At 43.8% G+C, this 18,332-nt stretch overlaps 1 protein-coding gene across 6 annotated transcripts in view; it reads right to left on the bottom strand.

The window, feature by feature from the left end:
• The window catches only part of BCL11B (BCL11 transcription factor B), a 97,319-nt gene that overhangs the window by 66,583 nt on the left and 12,404 nt on the right, over nucleotides 1–18,332 (bottom strand). For 3 of the 6 annotated variants that reach the window (XM_021549663.4, XM_021549659.4, XM_031504916.3), the window contains exon 2: nucleotides 15,926–16,291. In XM_021549663.4, the coding sequence (XP_021405338.1) occupies nucleotides 15,926–16,291 (366 nt within the window). Of the gene's footprint in view, nucleotides 1–15,925; nucleotides 16,295–18,332 lie in introns of all 6 variants that reach the window. The other 3 variants (XM_021549662.4, XM_021549657.4, XM_021549660.4) reach the window with 1 other exon arrangement.

Raw genomic sequence — 18,332 nt, forward strand, 5'->3', positions numbered from 1 at the left:
TAATAATCTGTGACAAATGGGCCATCCCTGCTCCTCTCTTTCAGCAGACATTGCAGCCTGCAACATCACTTTGCAAAACCCTAGAGCTGGACTCTCCTCATGACGGGAGCCCTGTGAGTGTACCAGCAATAGGGTTTTAAGTAAGCCATTAAAATGCTAATATTCAGCATGGGCCAGATCCCTGTTACCACTGAAAGCAGAACTAAAGCTTCTCTGGAGACAGGATAAGGCCCTTCCAATGTGATCAAAGAGTAAATACATGCAAAGCTCTGATGGGAAAAAGGATCTTTTTTCTAATTTTAAAACTAAACACGGAGAGTCCATCAGGCTCATAATCCATGTTACAGTCACATCTGGGATCACTGACATCTGGGATAACAGCCATGAGGAAGATGGGTCCAGGCTAAAAAGTTGCCACCTGGGGTCAAAGAGGAGCACTTAACACCCAGAATTCTGTGAAAATGGACTTATTTATCTTTTGAGCTACACTCTCCTCCACTCTACACAACTCTGTTGACAACAGCAAATGTGCCCCACTATGTATATTTGTTTTATATAGGAAGATATAGATAGATAGATAGATAGATAGATAGATATAGATATAGATTATATATATAGATAGATATAGATATAGATAGATATAGATATAGATATAGATATAGATAGATATAGATGATATAGATATAGATTATATAGATGATATAGATTATATAGATATAGATTATAGATATAGATATAGATATAGATATAGATATAGATATAGGTGATATATATATAGATATAGATATATATAGACATAGACATAGACATAGACATAGACATAGACATAGACATAGACATAGACAGACATAGATATAGATATAGATGATATAGATATAGGTATAGATAGATATAGATGATATAGATATCGATAAACATAGATATGGACAGATATATAGATATATACATGCACTGTGCATTGCTTTGTCACATTTGCATTTACCCCATCTTGCAAGGGAAGCTCAACCCCTCACTCAAGCAGGAGGTTTAGAGAGTCATCCAAGAATGCAGGGTCAGGAGCAGAATTCAGACCAAAAACCAGAGTTCACCCTTTGCCGCAACACCAGAGCCAATTTTGTTAAATAAAGGTTTAGTTACCTCTCCTTCCCAGCTGCAAAGCTCCCTATAGAGGGAAGGGAAAAAAAAAAAAAAAAAACCAGAAAAACTTTGAAAGAAAGACCATTCCCATTTGTGGGGGAAATTTGACTTAGAATAATAATAGAAAAGGGAAAATATCTGGTTCCTATTATTACTATCTCCAGCACTTTCACCTCCACAAACAGCTTAAAGAAGGGGGTCTGGAACAGAAGTTCAACTTTCCTTAATCTGGGCTCTTAACTGCCAGGATCTGGTTAGATTTTCTCCTTCTCCAGATTTTAATACTTTTATTATATATTCTAATGGGGAGTAGGGGGAGGAAGAGTGGGAATCTCAGTGTCACTCTAAGAAAGAAGTCACCGGGTTTTGCGATCCAGCAGCTTCCTTGGCAGAGGGAACTGCTGGTTGGCATAATCCACTCGTTTGACAAAACTACTATTTCTGGGCACAGGCTCAAAAACAGGTAGGAAGCAAATGCTGAGAAATAAGGAAGTAAAAACAGCCAACAGATTTTTCACTACCAAGAACGCCAAGAGTAAACATGATTTATTTAGCTGTGTTTAACATGTCTCTTCTGCACTAGACTGCAGAAATCTGCTTGCATTTAGAGCAGGAGGAGGAGGAGGAAGGGGGGAGGGGATGAAAAGGGAATCCATTACAGCGCTCCGCTGGTACTTTCTGAATTGTTCAGTCACACAGTTTTATGGAGTACAAGTATTTTCTAGCCCAAAATATATTCATGTGTCAGAAGAAAGCAGCACTAATCTGCTGTTAATTAACAAGCTGCTGCTAACAAAAGATGAAGGACCTAATTCATACAAACAATATTTACGTGGGTGTCTCATGATTTTGTCACAGATCTTTTCTCCATTCCCCTCACCCCCACCCCAGTTTCCCCCCTGCCTTCTCCTCTTCCTCAGCACCCAGTTGCTGGGATGCAAAACATCTAAGAGGATGCCAGATCCTCTTAGAACCAGCACCCAGAGTGGAGGTGAGGGCACAAGCCATGTCCCAACCCAGCCAAACTCAGACAAGGTCTCACCTGAGCCAACCAGCTCTGGGGTTCATGCCTACCCACACAGGAAAGGGCTCTATCACATGTTCACAAGTAAATTTTCTTAGATCGTTTATGAGGGAGAGGCCATCTCCTGGCACTGTGCCCACAGTGGCAATGCTGCCGAGGTTCCTGGAAGTGGCATGAAGCCTCCCATCCTCCATCCAGCCTCACCAACCAGTGCAGGCTGTGAGAGGGGATGGGAGACACCGCTGCCTTCCCCAGTGCCTGGCCCGTGATTTCATTTTTGCTTAGTCTTTGCCAAGGAGTTTGAGGATGGGGGGAGCATGCTAACAGCACAGAGGCTCAAAGGGATTAGGGCTTTTTCAAACATACTCATGCACACACAAATGGGTAGGGCTGTGAGCAGTGGACCAGAGGGCAGCTCTCCCAGCCACAGCTCTGTTGCCCTTCCCTGCTGCCCACTGGAGTTTTGGACAGTAGCACCTGTGGCCTCATCCAGAAGGGTGCTGAGTACTGCAGGTTGCCCCAAGTCCCTGCTGGATGCAGCTGAGTGCTTGGGAAAATAAACCCATTCACAATCTCTTCTGCCTCCTGGGAAATGAGAGTGCATATCTTCTGTGGGCGTCTTAAAGCTGGTGCTGGCAAAGAGATGGGAGAGTTAAAACCAACAGCAGCTAGCACTAAAAATTCCTGGACTTGTTCCCCTCTTGGGAACAAAGCTGGGGCTGCAGGGTGGAAAAAAGGGCTGATGGTACCCTGTGCTTCACCCATCAATAACAACCACGCCAGTCTGTCCTACAGAAGCATTACAGGGGATGGGGTTTAGGCTCTGCTCTGCACTGTCATCACACAGCCAGGGCTGGGAGAAGCATAGGGACAGGAGGGTGGGAAACAGAAATATTTAAGCATGATTCTGGAAGTGCCAGGGTTCTCCCATCATGGCATGGTGGGGTGGTATTTCTGCTAGCACAGTTCTCTGCACACCCCAGTTACTGTCTCACCCTCAAGGCCACAGCCCCTCAGTGAGAAACAAACTCCCCTGAAGCACGCACATTTCTGCCCTTCCAGGTCTTCTCTCTGTACCCTTACCCCCTTCCACAAATCACGGGGTTTTCACTTCAAAAGTCACAACCACTCTCTCAGTGCATTCCCTAGGCACCCTGGCCAGCACCCAACCCTACCACTGGCTCCTTCCAGGACCTGCTCTGGCAGGAGTCTCTAAGAGGGACCAGCCCTGAATGCAGGCTAACACTGATTCTTCCCCACATCATCTCTTTGTGCATATTCAGAATGGTCTCTGCCACTTATAGGTCTGAATTTTAACAATGTCCTGGCCTGGGCATTTTCAAAGATCTATTTTTTAAATTAATTTTTTGTTAGCAGTGGTACTTGAAACACTGACATCTACCATTTGAAAAGCAAAGAAAACACATTTAAACAAGCATCTTAAAAGAGCTAATGAAAGAGAAACAGATCCATTTTTATTGTATTCTCCACTCACTACCTCTCAAAGAAGTAAACCTTTCCAGATAGCAGGGAAGTCTCCCCAAAGTGAAGACAATAGCTGTTCCCAAGCTTCCTGCAGAGGGAGTGAGGACAACCAGTGAACTGCCCCACCCGGGTAACGCCTGTTGCAAACTGCTGGCTGCCCAGAAAAAACCCTAGCCCAAGCAGCTTCAAGGCCCAGCCCATAAACTTCATCAATCCAGCTGGTTAGTCCTTCCAGAGCAAGCAGGTGCCTTTGCTAGGGGTCTCCAATCACCACTGCACCCTTGACCTCCCCTTGCAGAATTATTTCTAATGAATGTTAATTGTCAGATAGGGAGCATTGAGGACTGAGGATGCTTTTCCTTACCCACAGAGCAGACATAGTAAGTCTGAGGCCAGTCCAAGACAATGCATTCTCAAAGGCCGCCTGAAAGGATGGGTGCTTCTGGTGGTCAGTAAAAATGTTTTTTTCTCCTGTGCACTAGCACTGCTTACACATCTTGTGCATCCCACTGGAGAATCAGCCCCAACCAGGAATCCTCAATCAGCTTCAAAATCAAAAATAACATGCATCATCTTAAATGATGAACTTGGCACAATGGATAACATCCTTCAGCAGAGTCTGGGAGCTGGAGTGGGGGTTCAGGGGTTTTTTAGGGAGTTTTGGGGGCTTACAGTTTTAACTTCCTTTTTGTGAAAAGGCCCCATACCATAAATATTAATCAAACACTATATTCTGCCTTTTAGTCTTGAACAATTATGAATACAGTTTTGTGATCTTTAGCCATATTTACTGATACTCAAAGGCAGATTCTATCTTGTTAGATTGTTATAAATGGGACCCCAGGGAATCGGCACACAGGCAGAGGCAGATGTGAAAGAGTCTTAGAGCTCGGGTGTGCTTCAGTTTTCTACTGCTGAAATTACAAATGTATTGGAGAAAAAAAAAAAAAAAAACACCAACTTTAGATTCCTCTGCCAGATAATTACAAAGAGCTGTCTGTAGATTACAAAAAAAAAAAAAAAAAAAAATCGCCATTTTGCTGAACTTAATATTTTTTAAGGTTAACTGTTAAATTTCAAAGTGTGGTTTACATGTGCTGGCCACTTGTATGAACAAAAGTTTCAGAGACAGACAGAGAAAAGGTTTCTGGTTATAAACGATTAAAGAAAGAAACCCACAAATTCTATCTCATTCCCTCTTGCTTAAATATGTTGTTTCTGTTCCAGACCTGTTTCATAATACCATAAAATAGAGGCATGTTTCCGACACTAGATTTGAGAAGCTGTCACATTAAAGGTAAACTTTTAATCTGCTAGAGACAAACAGCACACATTTTTACTTCCCAAGAAACAGCTCTCAAGAAATGTTTAAACAAGAATTTAAGAGCTGTGTGGTAAAGCCACATACAGGGGTCTCAGACAGCTACTGGGTTTGAGCTTCTTTTCCTTGTTGTTTTTTTAATTCTTTAAATAACCCACTAAAAAGTAGACTTCTAGGAACAAAGCAACCGAGATGCATGGTAAAGTGAACCTCTAGGCTTGCTTTTATTTCTAGTTAATAGAAAAGAAATGTTTTAACTGAAACACAAGCCTGAATTTCTAGCTGTTCATCTCCATCTTTTTATTTTCTTGGGACTCACAATCAAATACTTTTAAGAAGTTAATTGTGTCACAATTAGTAACACATTAGTCCTCCGATATTTTTAATAGCAACGCAGGTTTTTCCCCAAGGCACTTAAAAATGGCAGGCTCTGCTATATTCTCCCTTTTTTAAAACTCCCATGCACTTTCTTCTTTAAAAAACTCCCACATGCATTTCACTTGGTCTGAAAATACCAGCACAGATCTTAATCCTGCCAACGCTTACAGACATGCTTAACTTTCTGCACATCAGTAATCCCGCTGAGTGCAGAGGGCCGTTGGCGTACCTACAGCTCGGTGCAGCTAAGGATGGAATCCAGCCTGCACCCAAGCCAATGGCAAAACCCCCACTGACGTCAATAAGGTTGTGCTTTAGCATCCAAGTTGTTGCAGGATTGGGACCATCCTCATTTCAAGGTACTTTCCCAAAATCTATTTTGGTTTAGTTTTTTGTTTGGTTTTTTTGTCTCTCTCTTTTTCTCTTTCTGGTCCTCCTCCCCCTCACCTCCCACACTTGCTCCTGTGGGGCCTCATATTGAGACCACTTGAAAACTTCTGCCTTTCAAATCCTTCCATGAGGAAAACCCCCCTCGCTGAGACAGGAAACATCCTTTGCAGGTAAAGCTGAAAGAAACTATTTTGCTCCGCTGTGTGCATTTGAGTAAACTAATTAAAACCTGGGAACCTGGGTTCCAACCGATGCCAAGAAGCAATCATTAATATGAGTTGAAGTGAAATGGGAAGCTCCAGACATTTAAAATCATCTGTCAGGTAAAAAAAAAAAAAAAAGAAAATAAAAAAAAAGAAACGGCGGAAAGAGTGAAAGGATGTTTAACAATTTTTGCCAAAAAGTCAACTCACTGCAGCTTGAGCTTGGGGTTAAAATACATTTGGGGGGGATGCTACACAATGAGGGATAAAGCGCTGCTGAAAAGCAGGGGAGGGCAAAGCAGCGGCAGGCGGCTCGGAAGCGCTGCGGCGCTGTGAAGAGCGGGCAGAAGTGAGCAAACCAGCTGAACTGCTTGCAGAATTAATCAGTAACAAAGAGACTGGAGCTGTTGGCGGGCTTCAGCCCTTGAACCTGGACTCTGCTCTATAAATTTCAACTTGGAATGGCTCTCTACTTGTTGAAAGACAGGTTGGCTCCAGGCCAAGACATAGGGGGAAGGAAAAAAAAACCAGAAGGAAAAAAAATTCCTTCTTGCTCAGGAAACTTCCCTTCAGTTTCTAACTCTTTTTATGAGCTAGTAATAGGGTAGTCTAGAAAATGGGAAACAAAATGTGGGTCTTGAAAGGAAAAACTGAAACAGAAGTTGGTTTAATAAGGAAAATGAAACAAGTAGGTGCTAAGTTCAAATCTGGATTTTGTCTGCACATGAGTACATCAGCTCTAATAGAAGACTTCAGAGCACCTCGGCAATAATTCAAAGACTTTTACAGTTACATTAGCTGACTACAGGTTTGACTCTGAAAATAATAAATGTCTTAAAAGAGGAAGAGGGCTGTTTAATCCTTGTCTGCAGTTTCATCTTGTTCTCTCCTCCCCCACCACTCCACCTTGTTTAAATGACCATTACAAAATCAGTGGGGTATAAAAAACATGTAGAACCATCATTTATTCAACAGCATCCTTTCTTATTTTTCCCCTCTCCAAACAGGAGTGTTCAGGAGAAGTGATGCTTTCCTCAAGCTCTCCTCACTGCCAAGGCAGTTTCAGCCACAAATACCTTGCTGCCGCCGTGCTTTCCCAGCATGAGAGACAAGGAGCGGGCTGCAGCAGAGTGAGGGGCTGGAGTGCAGAGGGGGGAGCTGTCAAAGTGGGAAGAAAGAAGGCAAACATCTATTCAGAGGCCAGATGCTCTGAGCAAGGTCAGCTGCAGAGACACAGCCCTTTGCAGCAGCTATGCAATTACATCCAAAGTCTGCACAGCACCAAGAGTCCCACAACCTGCATGCAAGGGCTGGACTGGAGGATCTAGGACAGCTGGAAGAAGGTCTATAATGATTTTAATTGCTCTTCCAAGATGCTAAAAGGTAGATGAGATGCTCTTTAGCTAGAGCAGAGGGGCTGATGCTCTGTGCCTCTTGAAAGAATATATGCAGATAAAATACCCTAACGAGAGAATGGAGAGAGAAATAGGGTAAGTGCCAGCAGTGATCAAAATGTGAAATAAAATAGTGAAATAAGATGCAGCCTAATCACAACATGGAGGATAAGGACACAAGATCTTGTCACCAAAAGTGGCTGTTAAGGTAAATTAGATTAATCACTCCCAGCTCGCTTTCTCTCCAAACTCCCCTAATTTTAAAGAAGATACTGACTCCTGTGAGGCTGCACACCATCCAAGACTGCTGGACATTTAAAGCTATATACGTAACATGCCTGCTACAGACACACATCCTGTATTTCCACTTTCCAAGAAAACTGGGATCTGCTACTTGGTAGGTCTTTTCCATCTGCAGCTTTTATGACTCTTCCGAGGGACCAGTGAGCAGTGTCCCCCTTTTCCCGCTCAAGAAATATGCTACCAAATGCCAGAAGAAGGAGAGAGTTTAAGAGCTGTTGGCTTAACAGTGGTTTGTGCTGATCACACTCGAGTCTTTCTGCAAAGGCGTACATGCAAAGAGAAGAAAACAACAACCACTAAGTAACCACTTCACATCTGCCATTAACATTATTAAACTCCTTACAAGCAGTATCCACCCCACCTTCCCCACTACACACAAACAGACACACACCCCCCAGCTCTGCAACACAGCAACTAGGAGCCAAGAAGGCTCTCCTCTCCTCCCTGCAGCAGCCACATTCATTCCTGTTAAGGGGTTAACGATTCATTTCCACTACTTCTCTCGAGAAAACCTACAATGAAAACATTGGCTCACGAAAGCGTTCTCACTGCCAGAATGCCACAGCGCGAGTGAAAAGTCCGTTTTGTTTTCATTACATCTCTGGGATTTCCGGCTTAACTCCTGAGCTTAGACACCAAATCCCTAGATACCCCACCCACCCAGTTTTTCTTCTTTTTTTTTTAATAACATTTCTACTGCACAGCCCATCAATTACCATTTGGAGGGTGGGAGGGAATGGGGAAAAGAAACCATGTGGAAAAGGATGTTCTTATTCTCCAATAAGAGCACGCAGATCTCCCGAGACAAAAGTTACCCAGTTTCTCCTGGCTTCTAGGATTTTCTGCTGAGAAACATGGTTTTATTTCTATACCTGGCCTCTCTCCTCTATTTCTTACCCTCTGGGCTCCCATCTTCCCACTCGGCCACTGAAGCCAGTGCTGAAAGTCAGCCCCAGATCTGTGCCCTTTGAAGTTATGTGACATGGCATAGAAATCCAAGCCTTTCTTGTACAAAAAGTATGATTACTTCACAAGGTTGGGTTTTTTTTCTCCAGTTATGATAGAAAAATGTTCCAATCTCAGAAAAAACCTAGAAAGGTTCAACCTTTATGTCACAGCTGATTTGGTCACTGTGTGTATAGGCAGCACAGTTCAAACACTGGCTGAGAAAGCAAAACAATCTATGGAAAACACATGAAGGGAGGCAACCTCATGCTACAGCAACACTTCTGTCCTGCTCAAGCAAAGGAACCATTTCTGTGCCTTTAAGTATTTATCCACCATTGGAGAAGAACGTCATTGGAGAGAGCTTTTCTCTTTTACAGTACTTCCACACATCCAGCTTTCCTTTAGCTACATCCCAGTCCAAAATTCCCCTGCAAACACATACAAATTCTTTCTTGCAGTCAACACTCCAACAAGCACAAGCATATTGCTATTTGTTGCATCCACACAAATGCCAAAGCAGTCCACAAGCTGGTTGGGCACTACTTTTACTTTGCTCTTAAAAGTTGCTCACAAAGTTGTCAAGAAAAATGAGTCATGGCTGGCTGAACAGTGCCTTTTCACCATCCACTGTTACTGTTGCCTATGAAAATCTATCAATCTTTCCATAGTTAATAATAACCAGATATGCATATGGTTTCTGGACACATGACCCAAGTAATTTCACAAAAGAAATTAAATAAAGGGAAAAAGCTGCTTTGTTGGGTGACATTGTTAGTGGGTTCTAAGTCCAGAGTTCTTTCATTGAATTAAAAGAGGCTAACAGCAGCGCCAACATGGTACAAACAAGCAAGTTTTGCTCTTAAAGAGTGTCTCCTCACAGGCATTCACCCCAGAGCAAGAAGACCGGCTGTGTGTACTGAATGACCTTCTTAAATCCCCTCTCATCAGCCTGTAAAATGGCACTTCTGTCGAAAAGGTTTTACCCAGCACTGTCACTCATAAAACTGAAGATGACTAAGACTAGGAGAGATTAGAGAGGGAGAAAATAACAGCAGCAAGCTCCTGTTTCTCAGTACGGCACACCATGCACTCAGGGGCAGGTCTCATTTATGCCACCCAGTCAATCCAGCGTGGTCCTGCTGGTTTCAGGGGAATTATCCCACACTAAACAGGGGCACAGAGGGGTAAACTGTACCCCCACCACTCCTGCAGCCTTGTAGGAATCCTGCTAACCACATACAGGACATAGAAGATAACTGAAAAACAGGATGGTGAGAAGAACAAAGCAAAAAGCTAAGATCAGCAGGGACAATCAAGGGCATAATATGCTCAGTATTTTTTTTTTTTTTAATCTGCTTTTAAAACTCGGTGATTAATTTCACTCTTTACTGGCAGATGCCAGGAAAGCCTTGGTGCCTGGCAGGGCCAGACCCTGGGCAGGACACAACTGGGACAAGCTGAGGTGGCAGCAGGGAGAGGGTGGTTGGTGGCCTCGGGCTGGGTCTCAGCAGAGGGTGTTGGAGTGGGGCCCCAGGGTGTGGTGGAGTTCAAACAAGGGGAAGGAAGCGTTTTGTAACTGGCAGGTTTCTCACCTTTAACTCTTGCTGGGCTTAGCAGGGTCTGTGCTGCCACCTTGGTGAGAGACACTGGAACCATCGCCCTGTGGCTGCAGCCCTGGGGGTGGTATGCTGACAGGCACCCTCCACACTGCCCTCTCTTAGGATCTCCCACAGGGGCACAATCATGCTCCTTGGAGAGCCCCATGCTGACCTCCACCAACAGCCTTAAAACTTTAAGCCATCAACATTTCAGCAGCCCTTGTTCAAGCTTGAAGCCTCAGCAAACCCGGGGAGGGCAGCTGCCACTGCTGTGGGCTGCGGGTGCCCTGTCCCTAGAGGAGAGCCAAGCTCCCTACGCATGCCCTCCACCCCCATCAAGCAGGTGCAAGCAGGGCTCTGTGTGAGATCACCCTGCTTGTTTTTCTCTCCACGCCCCAGCAAGGACCTCAACAAGGTCCCAGGGGCTGGAAACTTGCTCATTAACCCACTCTCAGGGCACTGTCAGTTGACACCTTCCTTGTGTCATGTGTCCTCCCCTTACTGTTCAGCAACACCAATTAGCAGAACGTGTTGCTAAATACCTGCTGAAGCAGCAAAGGAGTAGGAGGAGGTGACCAGGTAACTCCTCTGCACTCAGGAAAACCCTAGCAGATTCAAGGGAAGAAACAAGCCTGGAAAAGCCTCATGAAAAGGATTGCAGCTGAGTTTCTCATGCACTGTCACCACATACTTCTAGAAGCCTCTTTTTCTTCACGTACTGATTTCTCCTGGCCTTGCTTTTACAAGTCACTCCTGCAAGACCCATTACCCCAGGGAGGTTCTGGTAGCTGCACCTGGTACCATGACAGCCTTGGGAAGGGGACAGCCACCAAGCCCTGTGCCAGCTCAGCTTCAGAACACCTCTTCCCAACCTGTCTGATGCCACTGTCACAGTCCTTGGGTTGTTTCAGCTTGCCTTTCCCTCCCCTCACGTGTGAAGGCATCACGACGGCTGAGTTCTGCAGTTAAATATGGGTGCATGGGTCCATAATGGTACATTGTAAGAGAATGTCTCAGGGTAGGCAGCAATAATAATTAGCTGTCAAGATTTGAAAAAAGGATAATCCATGCCATTGAGTTAACAGTCACTCACACAACACACATGGATTTAACTAATCTTAATTTGGAGAAAAATAACAATTCTAAATATATCAAATAGCCCATTTCATGGCAACCTGCAGCGGTGTTTATCTCTGGCTTCCAGCACATGCGAGTTATTTAGTTTCTCTCACTGGCAGTTTTACCATTCAAAAGCCTGAAATGAACATTCATGGAGCAGGGGTTGCAGTTAAATCCTGCCTCTGACAGGGAGCCTTTTTTCATGATGCACATCTAGTACAATGTATGGAGCCCAGCACTGGTGGCCGTGACAGGATGAATGAGGAATTCCAATCAACCCTTTCCTAGCAGTATCTTTGCAAAAATTAGCTCACCATCTTAGTGAACCTCTGCTGCTGCTGTAGTTATATGTTTGTGAAGGTCTGCTGGCCTGAAGGTGCAGACCTGCCAGTGAATCTGGAGAAGGTCTGGTCCAAGTGGTGCCTGCTCCTCAGAAGCTCCCTCCTCTTTGCTGGGCTTCTATGAAACCACTCAGCATTAAAAACAAGCTGATTGGTACTTTTTTTTTTTAACTTGGGTAGTTTCAGATAATCCTGCTAGAAAACAGACCACAGGGCCATGGGGAAAAGATGAGATACCATCAGTGAAACGACATTGGGGGCACCTTCCCAGGCCATTCTTCAGCCAGGACAGGTCACCTGGTTATGCCCAAGATCTGATAAATATGAAAGATAAAAAGAGGTATAAAATACAGCAGTGGTCTATTTTTTTCCAAAATACCTGCCAGCAGTGAAATAAAAGAAGCAGTGACCAATAACTGCTTGCCAACTCATTGGCCTGGTTATGTTTTGCTGTGCAACAATCTGGTACATCTCTTCGATACTATCACACCCTCTATACAAGAGGCAAAACTGATTTTCAAACAGGTCAGCCAATTTGAAAAACAGAAAAAAAAACACCTTTACAGGGCAGACTGCTCCTAAGCAAGTCGCATCCTTCCAGTGCCAGCTAACATGCTACCACAGATCTTATGGACGGTGGTAACTAAATGAAAACACCTTGAAAACTTGGATTTGCAAGTTACCAGTCAGGGAAAGATGACAGATTTCATTATCAGAAGATCTTTAAAAGCTGATTGCAGAGACAAAGTTGCCTTTGTTTCCACTGGAATATAGAAATGTCTGTCAGGGATTTGTGCTACATGTATAAAAATTCTCGTGGGCTCCTGAGTTCTGCCTCAACGTGTCCCTCAAAGCAGCAGAAGGTCTGTATGGTCAAGAGGTATTCAGTGACTGGGGCAAGAAGAGCTACCAAGAAAGTAAAAAAAAGAGAGGAAGAAAGACCTCAGGACACCCTGTGCCAGGATGAATACTCAGCGTGGTTTCTGCATCCCAATATCCTTCACACCCAGAGCTACGAGAGGTACAATGGCAGCGCTTGACGTACCCTCAGAGCATTCAGCCATGGGGAGCTGTAAGGTCTGGTGGCTTTATAAATCATTCTGACCAAATAAGAAGGTCTCCAAAAATAACACAAGATCAAGGAGAGGAGCTGAAACCTCTTCGAGGACAGCAGTGGTGGCAGCATATTTCAGGGAGCCAGAGTGGCGAGTGGGTGATTTCTGGTTTCCCTCTTCAAATATAAAGACTCAATTATCTTTGAACAGCTTGCTTTACACATGAATTGACACATTTATTTTACAATAAATAACTGAAAGTTATCTATGTTTCCTTTACTGTTAATCTACACAAAGAAATAATAAACAGAGCTTGTCTACAAAAATGCAACTACTGCAGTCCTCAGAATTCAATTAAGCTAAAATAATTAATGCTTCCACCATATTAAATTACTTTATACATTTGAGCCACTGAAGTTTTTTTTTATTCTTTAATCTTTTTCGCCTTTTTATTTAATAAAAAAAAAGTTAGTTTCAAAGGGGGGGTCTGGCTAGGAGGGGAAAAAAGAACATGATTTGCTGTTAAAATGTAATGGTCTCCTTTAGCTGACACAGCATGTAGAGTGTTTTGTGCCTTTGATTAAAATAACATTTTAAATGCTTTGAACAAACATATCTCCCCATACTTCTAAGGGATTATTTTACATATTTCTTGGTGGAATAAAGAAATTCATTCTTCCTGTTGCAGTACAGAAAGGCTAAGAATATCTTTCGTCACATATAAAGTAAAAATACTGTAGGCTGTTGCATTATTACAAAAAAAAAAATAAAAAAATAAAGGGAGGGGGTGGCAGGGTAGGAGAAAGCTGCCTTAGAGATTAAGTTTCCCTTTTATGAAATCGTATTTAGTCTCTTTTTTTAACAAATCTAACAACAATGCTCTACAGCCGCTCACTGGGAAATACCTTTAATGTTAAATGCAGATTCTGATTTTCTTGGCTAATGCAGAAAGCCTTTCTATTGAAATATAAATAAGGGGTTTGGTATATCCCACTAAAGCCTTTCCAGTGAATGACTTCTGTGGGTTTTTCATGGCTACCCTCCATGGCTGTAATGTGAGGCTTTTATCCTACTATTGAAAACTATCCGCTGCTCTTAAAAAAAAAATATGGAAGGACACTGCACCTTTTTATCTCAGAGCTGGGCTCTAATTGAGAAAGTATTATTACAGCACTGTTTAGTGGATGTCCCTATCTCCATGCACTGCTGAGAAAATGCCAATCAAATGATAAACCCTTTTATTTTTCTCAATTCAAAATCTTTCCTACATATTTTTCATTTGATATTCAGTTTAGTCTGAAAGAGATTAGGTGCTCCAGATTGGCTTTTAATATTTTTATGCCTTTTCCACATGTGAGCATCTCCTTCATGACCTCCTATCCCAGCAGATTTTCTGCATGGCAAAAGCTTTGGTTATGTTGTTGCTGACCCCCAGAAGCTGGGATGGGACAGCATCCGCTGCTCTGGGAGTAACCACTGAGGTACTATGGACTGAACTTGGGCAACGATAAGTAAGAGGTGAGCTCTGGACTGCAACTGCAGCAGAGCTCTCCTAAACCAGCCTTACTAAGCACTGCACACCCTCCACAAGGGGCTGAGCACCATCAGCTTGCACAGAGATCAACAGCTGTTGGGAGTGCTCAGCAGCACTCAGGCAGCCTTCAGCAGACTAGGGAAGGTCCTAAATATTTCCTTTCTACTCCTACCAAACGGAAGGAAATCTAGCCCGCAAATCTGCTACGCCATGATGTAGTCATCTCTACCAAGAAACGTATTCACAACTGCAAAAGGATGAGGAAAGCTGAAAAAGGATGAGGAAAAGATGGGGTCAGGTCTTACAGTAGGTTTGTTTCCAATGCTACAGGCAAAGGCCTGCCACAGCTAATGCTCCTAGAGCTACCCCATGTCAGGGTGATGGCTGCACTCAAAAAAATACTCTTAGAAGAGAACAGTGTAGTCAATGGTCATTGTATGCCCTGTCGTACAAGACAGGAGGACTGAAAACTGCAGCATTTCCCACATCCTCACTGATGTGGTGCCCAAGCCTGTCAGAGATGCTAGGAACTGGCTCAGACACCTCCAACACTAAAGGCAGAAATCTCTTTAGCTTCAGTTGTAAAGATAGGAGCCACTCACTTGCCTTCTGGGGATCCCCTCATGGGAGCATCTCTACCACAGCTAGGATCCTGGACTGTCAGATCTAATCCCATAGGACAATTCCTAGATAAATCGGAATAGTGGCAGCAAAGGCAGATTGTCACTGGTCTTCTGTATGGGATACAGTCAGTTTGAACAAAAAAGGCCTTTTTGAGGGGAGATCCTGCTGTGTAACATAAAACCCCCACTTACTAGCAGGGAGGAGAGTCATCTTTTCACCACTGCAGAGGGGAAAAACACCCTGCTTGATGGAAGCAGCCCCATGCCAGGCACTCTGCAGGAACCACTGCATACCACCTCACCTAGGTGGATAATCATCACCTCCCTGCCACATCTGAGTGGGGGAGGTCCACTGAATGAACGTTAACTTCACCACATGTGAGAGTTTTAGAAAAAGAAATGCCTGCAATTTGCTCACCCAGGCCAGCCTGTGCTCTTGTGTCCTTATTCAGAAGGTCTCTTTGGGGTGTGCATGAGAGTGGAGGTGTTACCCACCCAACCCAAGCCATCTAATGACACCCAGAACAGGCAGCACAGGCAGCAGTGCAGGCCAGGAAGCTGACATCTACCCCAGGGAATGAAAAATGAAGGATTTAATGAAACCCTGCTTTAGCCCTCACAAAAAACAGTCTTCTTCCCACTACCAGTCAGTGGGAAGAGGATTTTTCCTAGGATGCAGCCCTTCCCAGTGAGTCTGCATGTGACAAAGGGTATGGGGAACAGGACTGAACTGGGCACCTCCCCAAAATACCTTATCCCTCTGCCACTGCTATTTGCTTAAGGATGTTCCTGAAATGTTTTCTGACCCAAACTGCCTGCTTTTTCCCAGATGTACAGACTGCCCCTTAGCTCTCCCAGCTGCCTGAGAGGCCCCTTCATCCAGCAGCTGGCCCTGCACAGATAGGTACAAAGAATTAAACAGGGGATGGACAGCCCTGCTGAGCCATGAGGATCCTCCAGATGGATGGCTCCTATAAAGACGTGTTGCTGAAGCCTGTTTCACGGCACTTTCTAGAGGACTCTAGTTAAAAGATTACCTAGGCAAGTTGATTGAGTGTAAAACGTGCTGTACCTGCAATGTTCTCCTGCTTGGGGCAAATTCCTTTTGTAGGCGTGAGAAGACGGTCTTCTTCATCGGGTGTGACTTGGATCCCGATTTCCACTGGCTCTGACACTTTCCTGAGCTCGGCGCGTGAGGAGGGGGGAGGGCTGCTCTTATCCATGCTCTTTTCATAGCAGACACCACCAGTGCCATTGCACTGCTTTCTCTTGTGCTCTATAAAAACCAGGATGTCTCCCAGCGGGAAGTTCATCTGACACTGTCCGCAGGTTAACAAGTCGGGGTCTGTCCCGCCTGCGGCGATGCTGATGCCGCCTGGGTCTGCTATTGCCAGGCCCTCGTCCTCGTCGGCCAGTGCCGGTTCCACATGGTCAGCCTCTGCTTTGCATGGACAAGGAGAAAGGGAGGAAAGGGACAAGGGGAAAAGAGAAAGAGATTGCTTTGAGCATTCACAGACTCGGAAGGATGCATCACCAGAGGCCCAGCCTCCCCCCACCCCCCTCAAAGGAGCCAAGCCTGATTAGATCTTTCTTTTATTTTTCAGCTTTTCCGCTCTCCCAGAATGATTTCAATATATTTTGCAACCAAGCCTGCCTGAAACAAAATGGAAAGGCTGACCTGGCATAGCTTTCTTGACAGCTCCTTCCCACTGCTGCCAGCACTACAAGGATATCAGCAAAGAGCCATTTTGCAAGTGTTCGAGCCCCGAGTCACATTCTGAAATAGTTCCTCTCTTTTTATCCCACCTTCTCATTCCCTCCGCGTCTCCCAGCCATCTGGCCAAGGCCCCATCCAGCAAAGCTTGTGCACCCAAGTCTTTCCTTCTTTTTCAGGGAGAGAGGGAAAGCTTTTATGCACCAAGCCAGCAGGACTGGGCTCCCCGTGACATACAAAATTAGTACCACCTTGTACCATTACAGAGTTACCGGCAAGATTAAATGACCACCCATTAGCAGAAATTACAAAAAACTGCTTGCAAGACTAACATAAGCAGGCTATGGTCTCGTGAGCAGTTAAGGCATTTCAAAATTGTGTACAGTAGGAAAGGGAATGAGGCACTTGTTTAACATACTGGAATATTGGCTGAGTTTGAAATATTCCACTCTATTTTTCCAATGCCAAAAACCCTGTCATTGCTATATAGGCTAATAAAAGTTTTTTTGTTTAAATCTTGTCCACAGACGTGTTGAATTTCCTACCTTTACCCCCAAAGACTGGGAACGAATTTCTGGTTGACCTGAATAAGTTTCTAGAAAATATGCAACTTCTCATTTCACAATTAATAAAACACAGTATGTTTTAAATCAGTATTCAGAAGATAATTTTTACACTATTAAATAATTGTGGATGACAATCCATTTCTGGGCAAAACATGGTTTTATGTTTGTTTTCTCTTGTTCTGACATGTAACTGCCAAATCATACAAACCTTGGACTTTACTTAGGCAAAATTTCCACTGTCTTTTGCCTAAGGCTGGTTTGCCTCTGCAAGGACTATAGGATTTAGGCTGAACCAAACAGAGGAACCAACAGTATGTAAATCAGTGACTGAGACCTCTAATCGAATCAGGATTAAAGGAATAGGAGGAAAAATGTTCTCTATTAGTTTCCTCATGGATTTCCTGGGGAAAGTAAGTAACACAAATATCTCAAAGAAGTAAGACTGTGATAGACAGATGTTATGATTCAGACCTGGACGCTTCTTCATTCTGAAAACAAAAGGATTTTTGTCCCACCCACAGCAATTGCAAAAAAACCCCATAAAAATAAAACAAGAAACACATAGAAAAGGGGCACAAGGTAGAAAGTGGAATGCATTGCCTGGCAACAAAAATGGTTAAGCCTTGAAAAAAGGTAGTTTAGAAAAAGAATCACTCCCATTTTTGCCTTCCAGAATAAATAACTGATCAGCACATCTACCAGCTGTATTACAAGTTGCATCAGAGCTCTCTAAAAGCAAAGCAGAGAGCGGCAGTAGCAGCGACAGCAACGGCAGAAAAGGACAGGGACCCCAGAGAAATGCCCAGGCATGGACCATCCTGCTGGAGCCAACGATGGGCACGAGAAGGCTTATGCTTCCCAACTCACTCATTCTGAAAATCATTAATTACCGTTTTCCTCTTAATCTAGGTTTAAAAGGAGTTTGAAGACAATACTAAGCAATTAATTCAGCAATTTATATCATGAAAAGATGTCTCCTTGCCTTAGTGAAAATGTGACTATAACCCTGTGCTGAAAAGACACTTCAGGGAAGGGAGCGGATACCTGCGAACAGTGTGTCACGATGCAAAAGGTAATTATTTAGTGCTGCAGCTCCCTTTAATGATCTAACATTGAGCAATATTGTTTATATTGAAGAGAGCTTGCACCTTTAATTACCAATTATATATACATCATTTTAGAGCCAAAAGAAAAGGACT

Source organism: Lonchura striata, chromosome 5 (genome assembly GCF_050655825.1).
Source record: "Lonchura striata isolate lonStrDom1 chromosome 5, ASM5065582v1, whole genome shotgun sequence".
NCBI classification, from domain to species: Eukaryota; Metazoa; Chordata; class Aves; order Passeriformes; family Estrildidae; genus Lonchura; species Lonchura striata.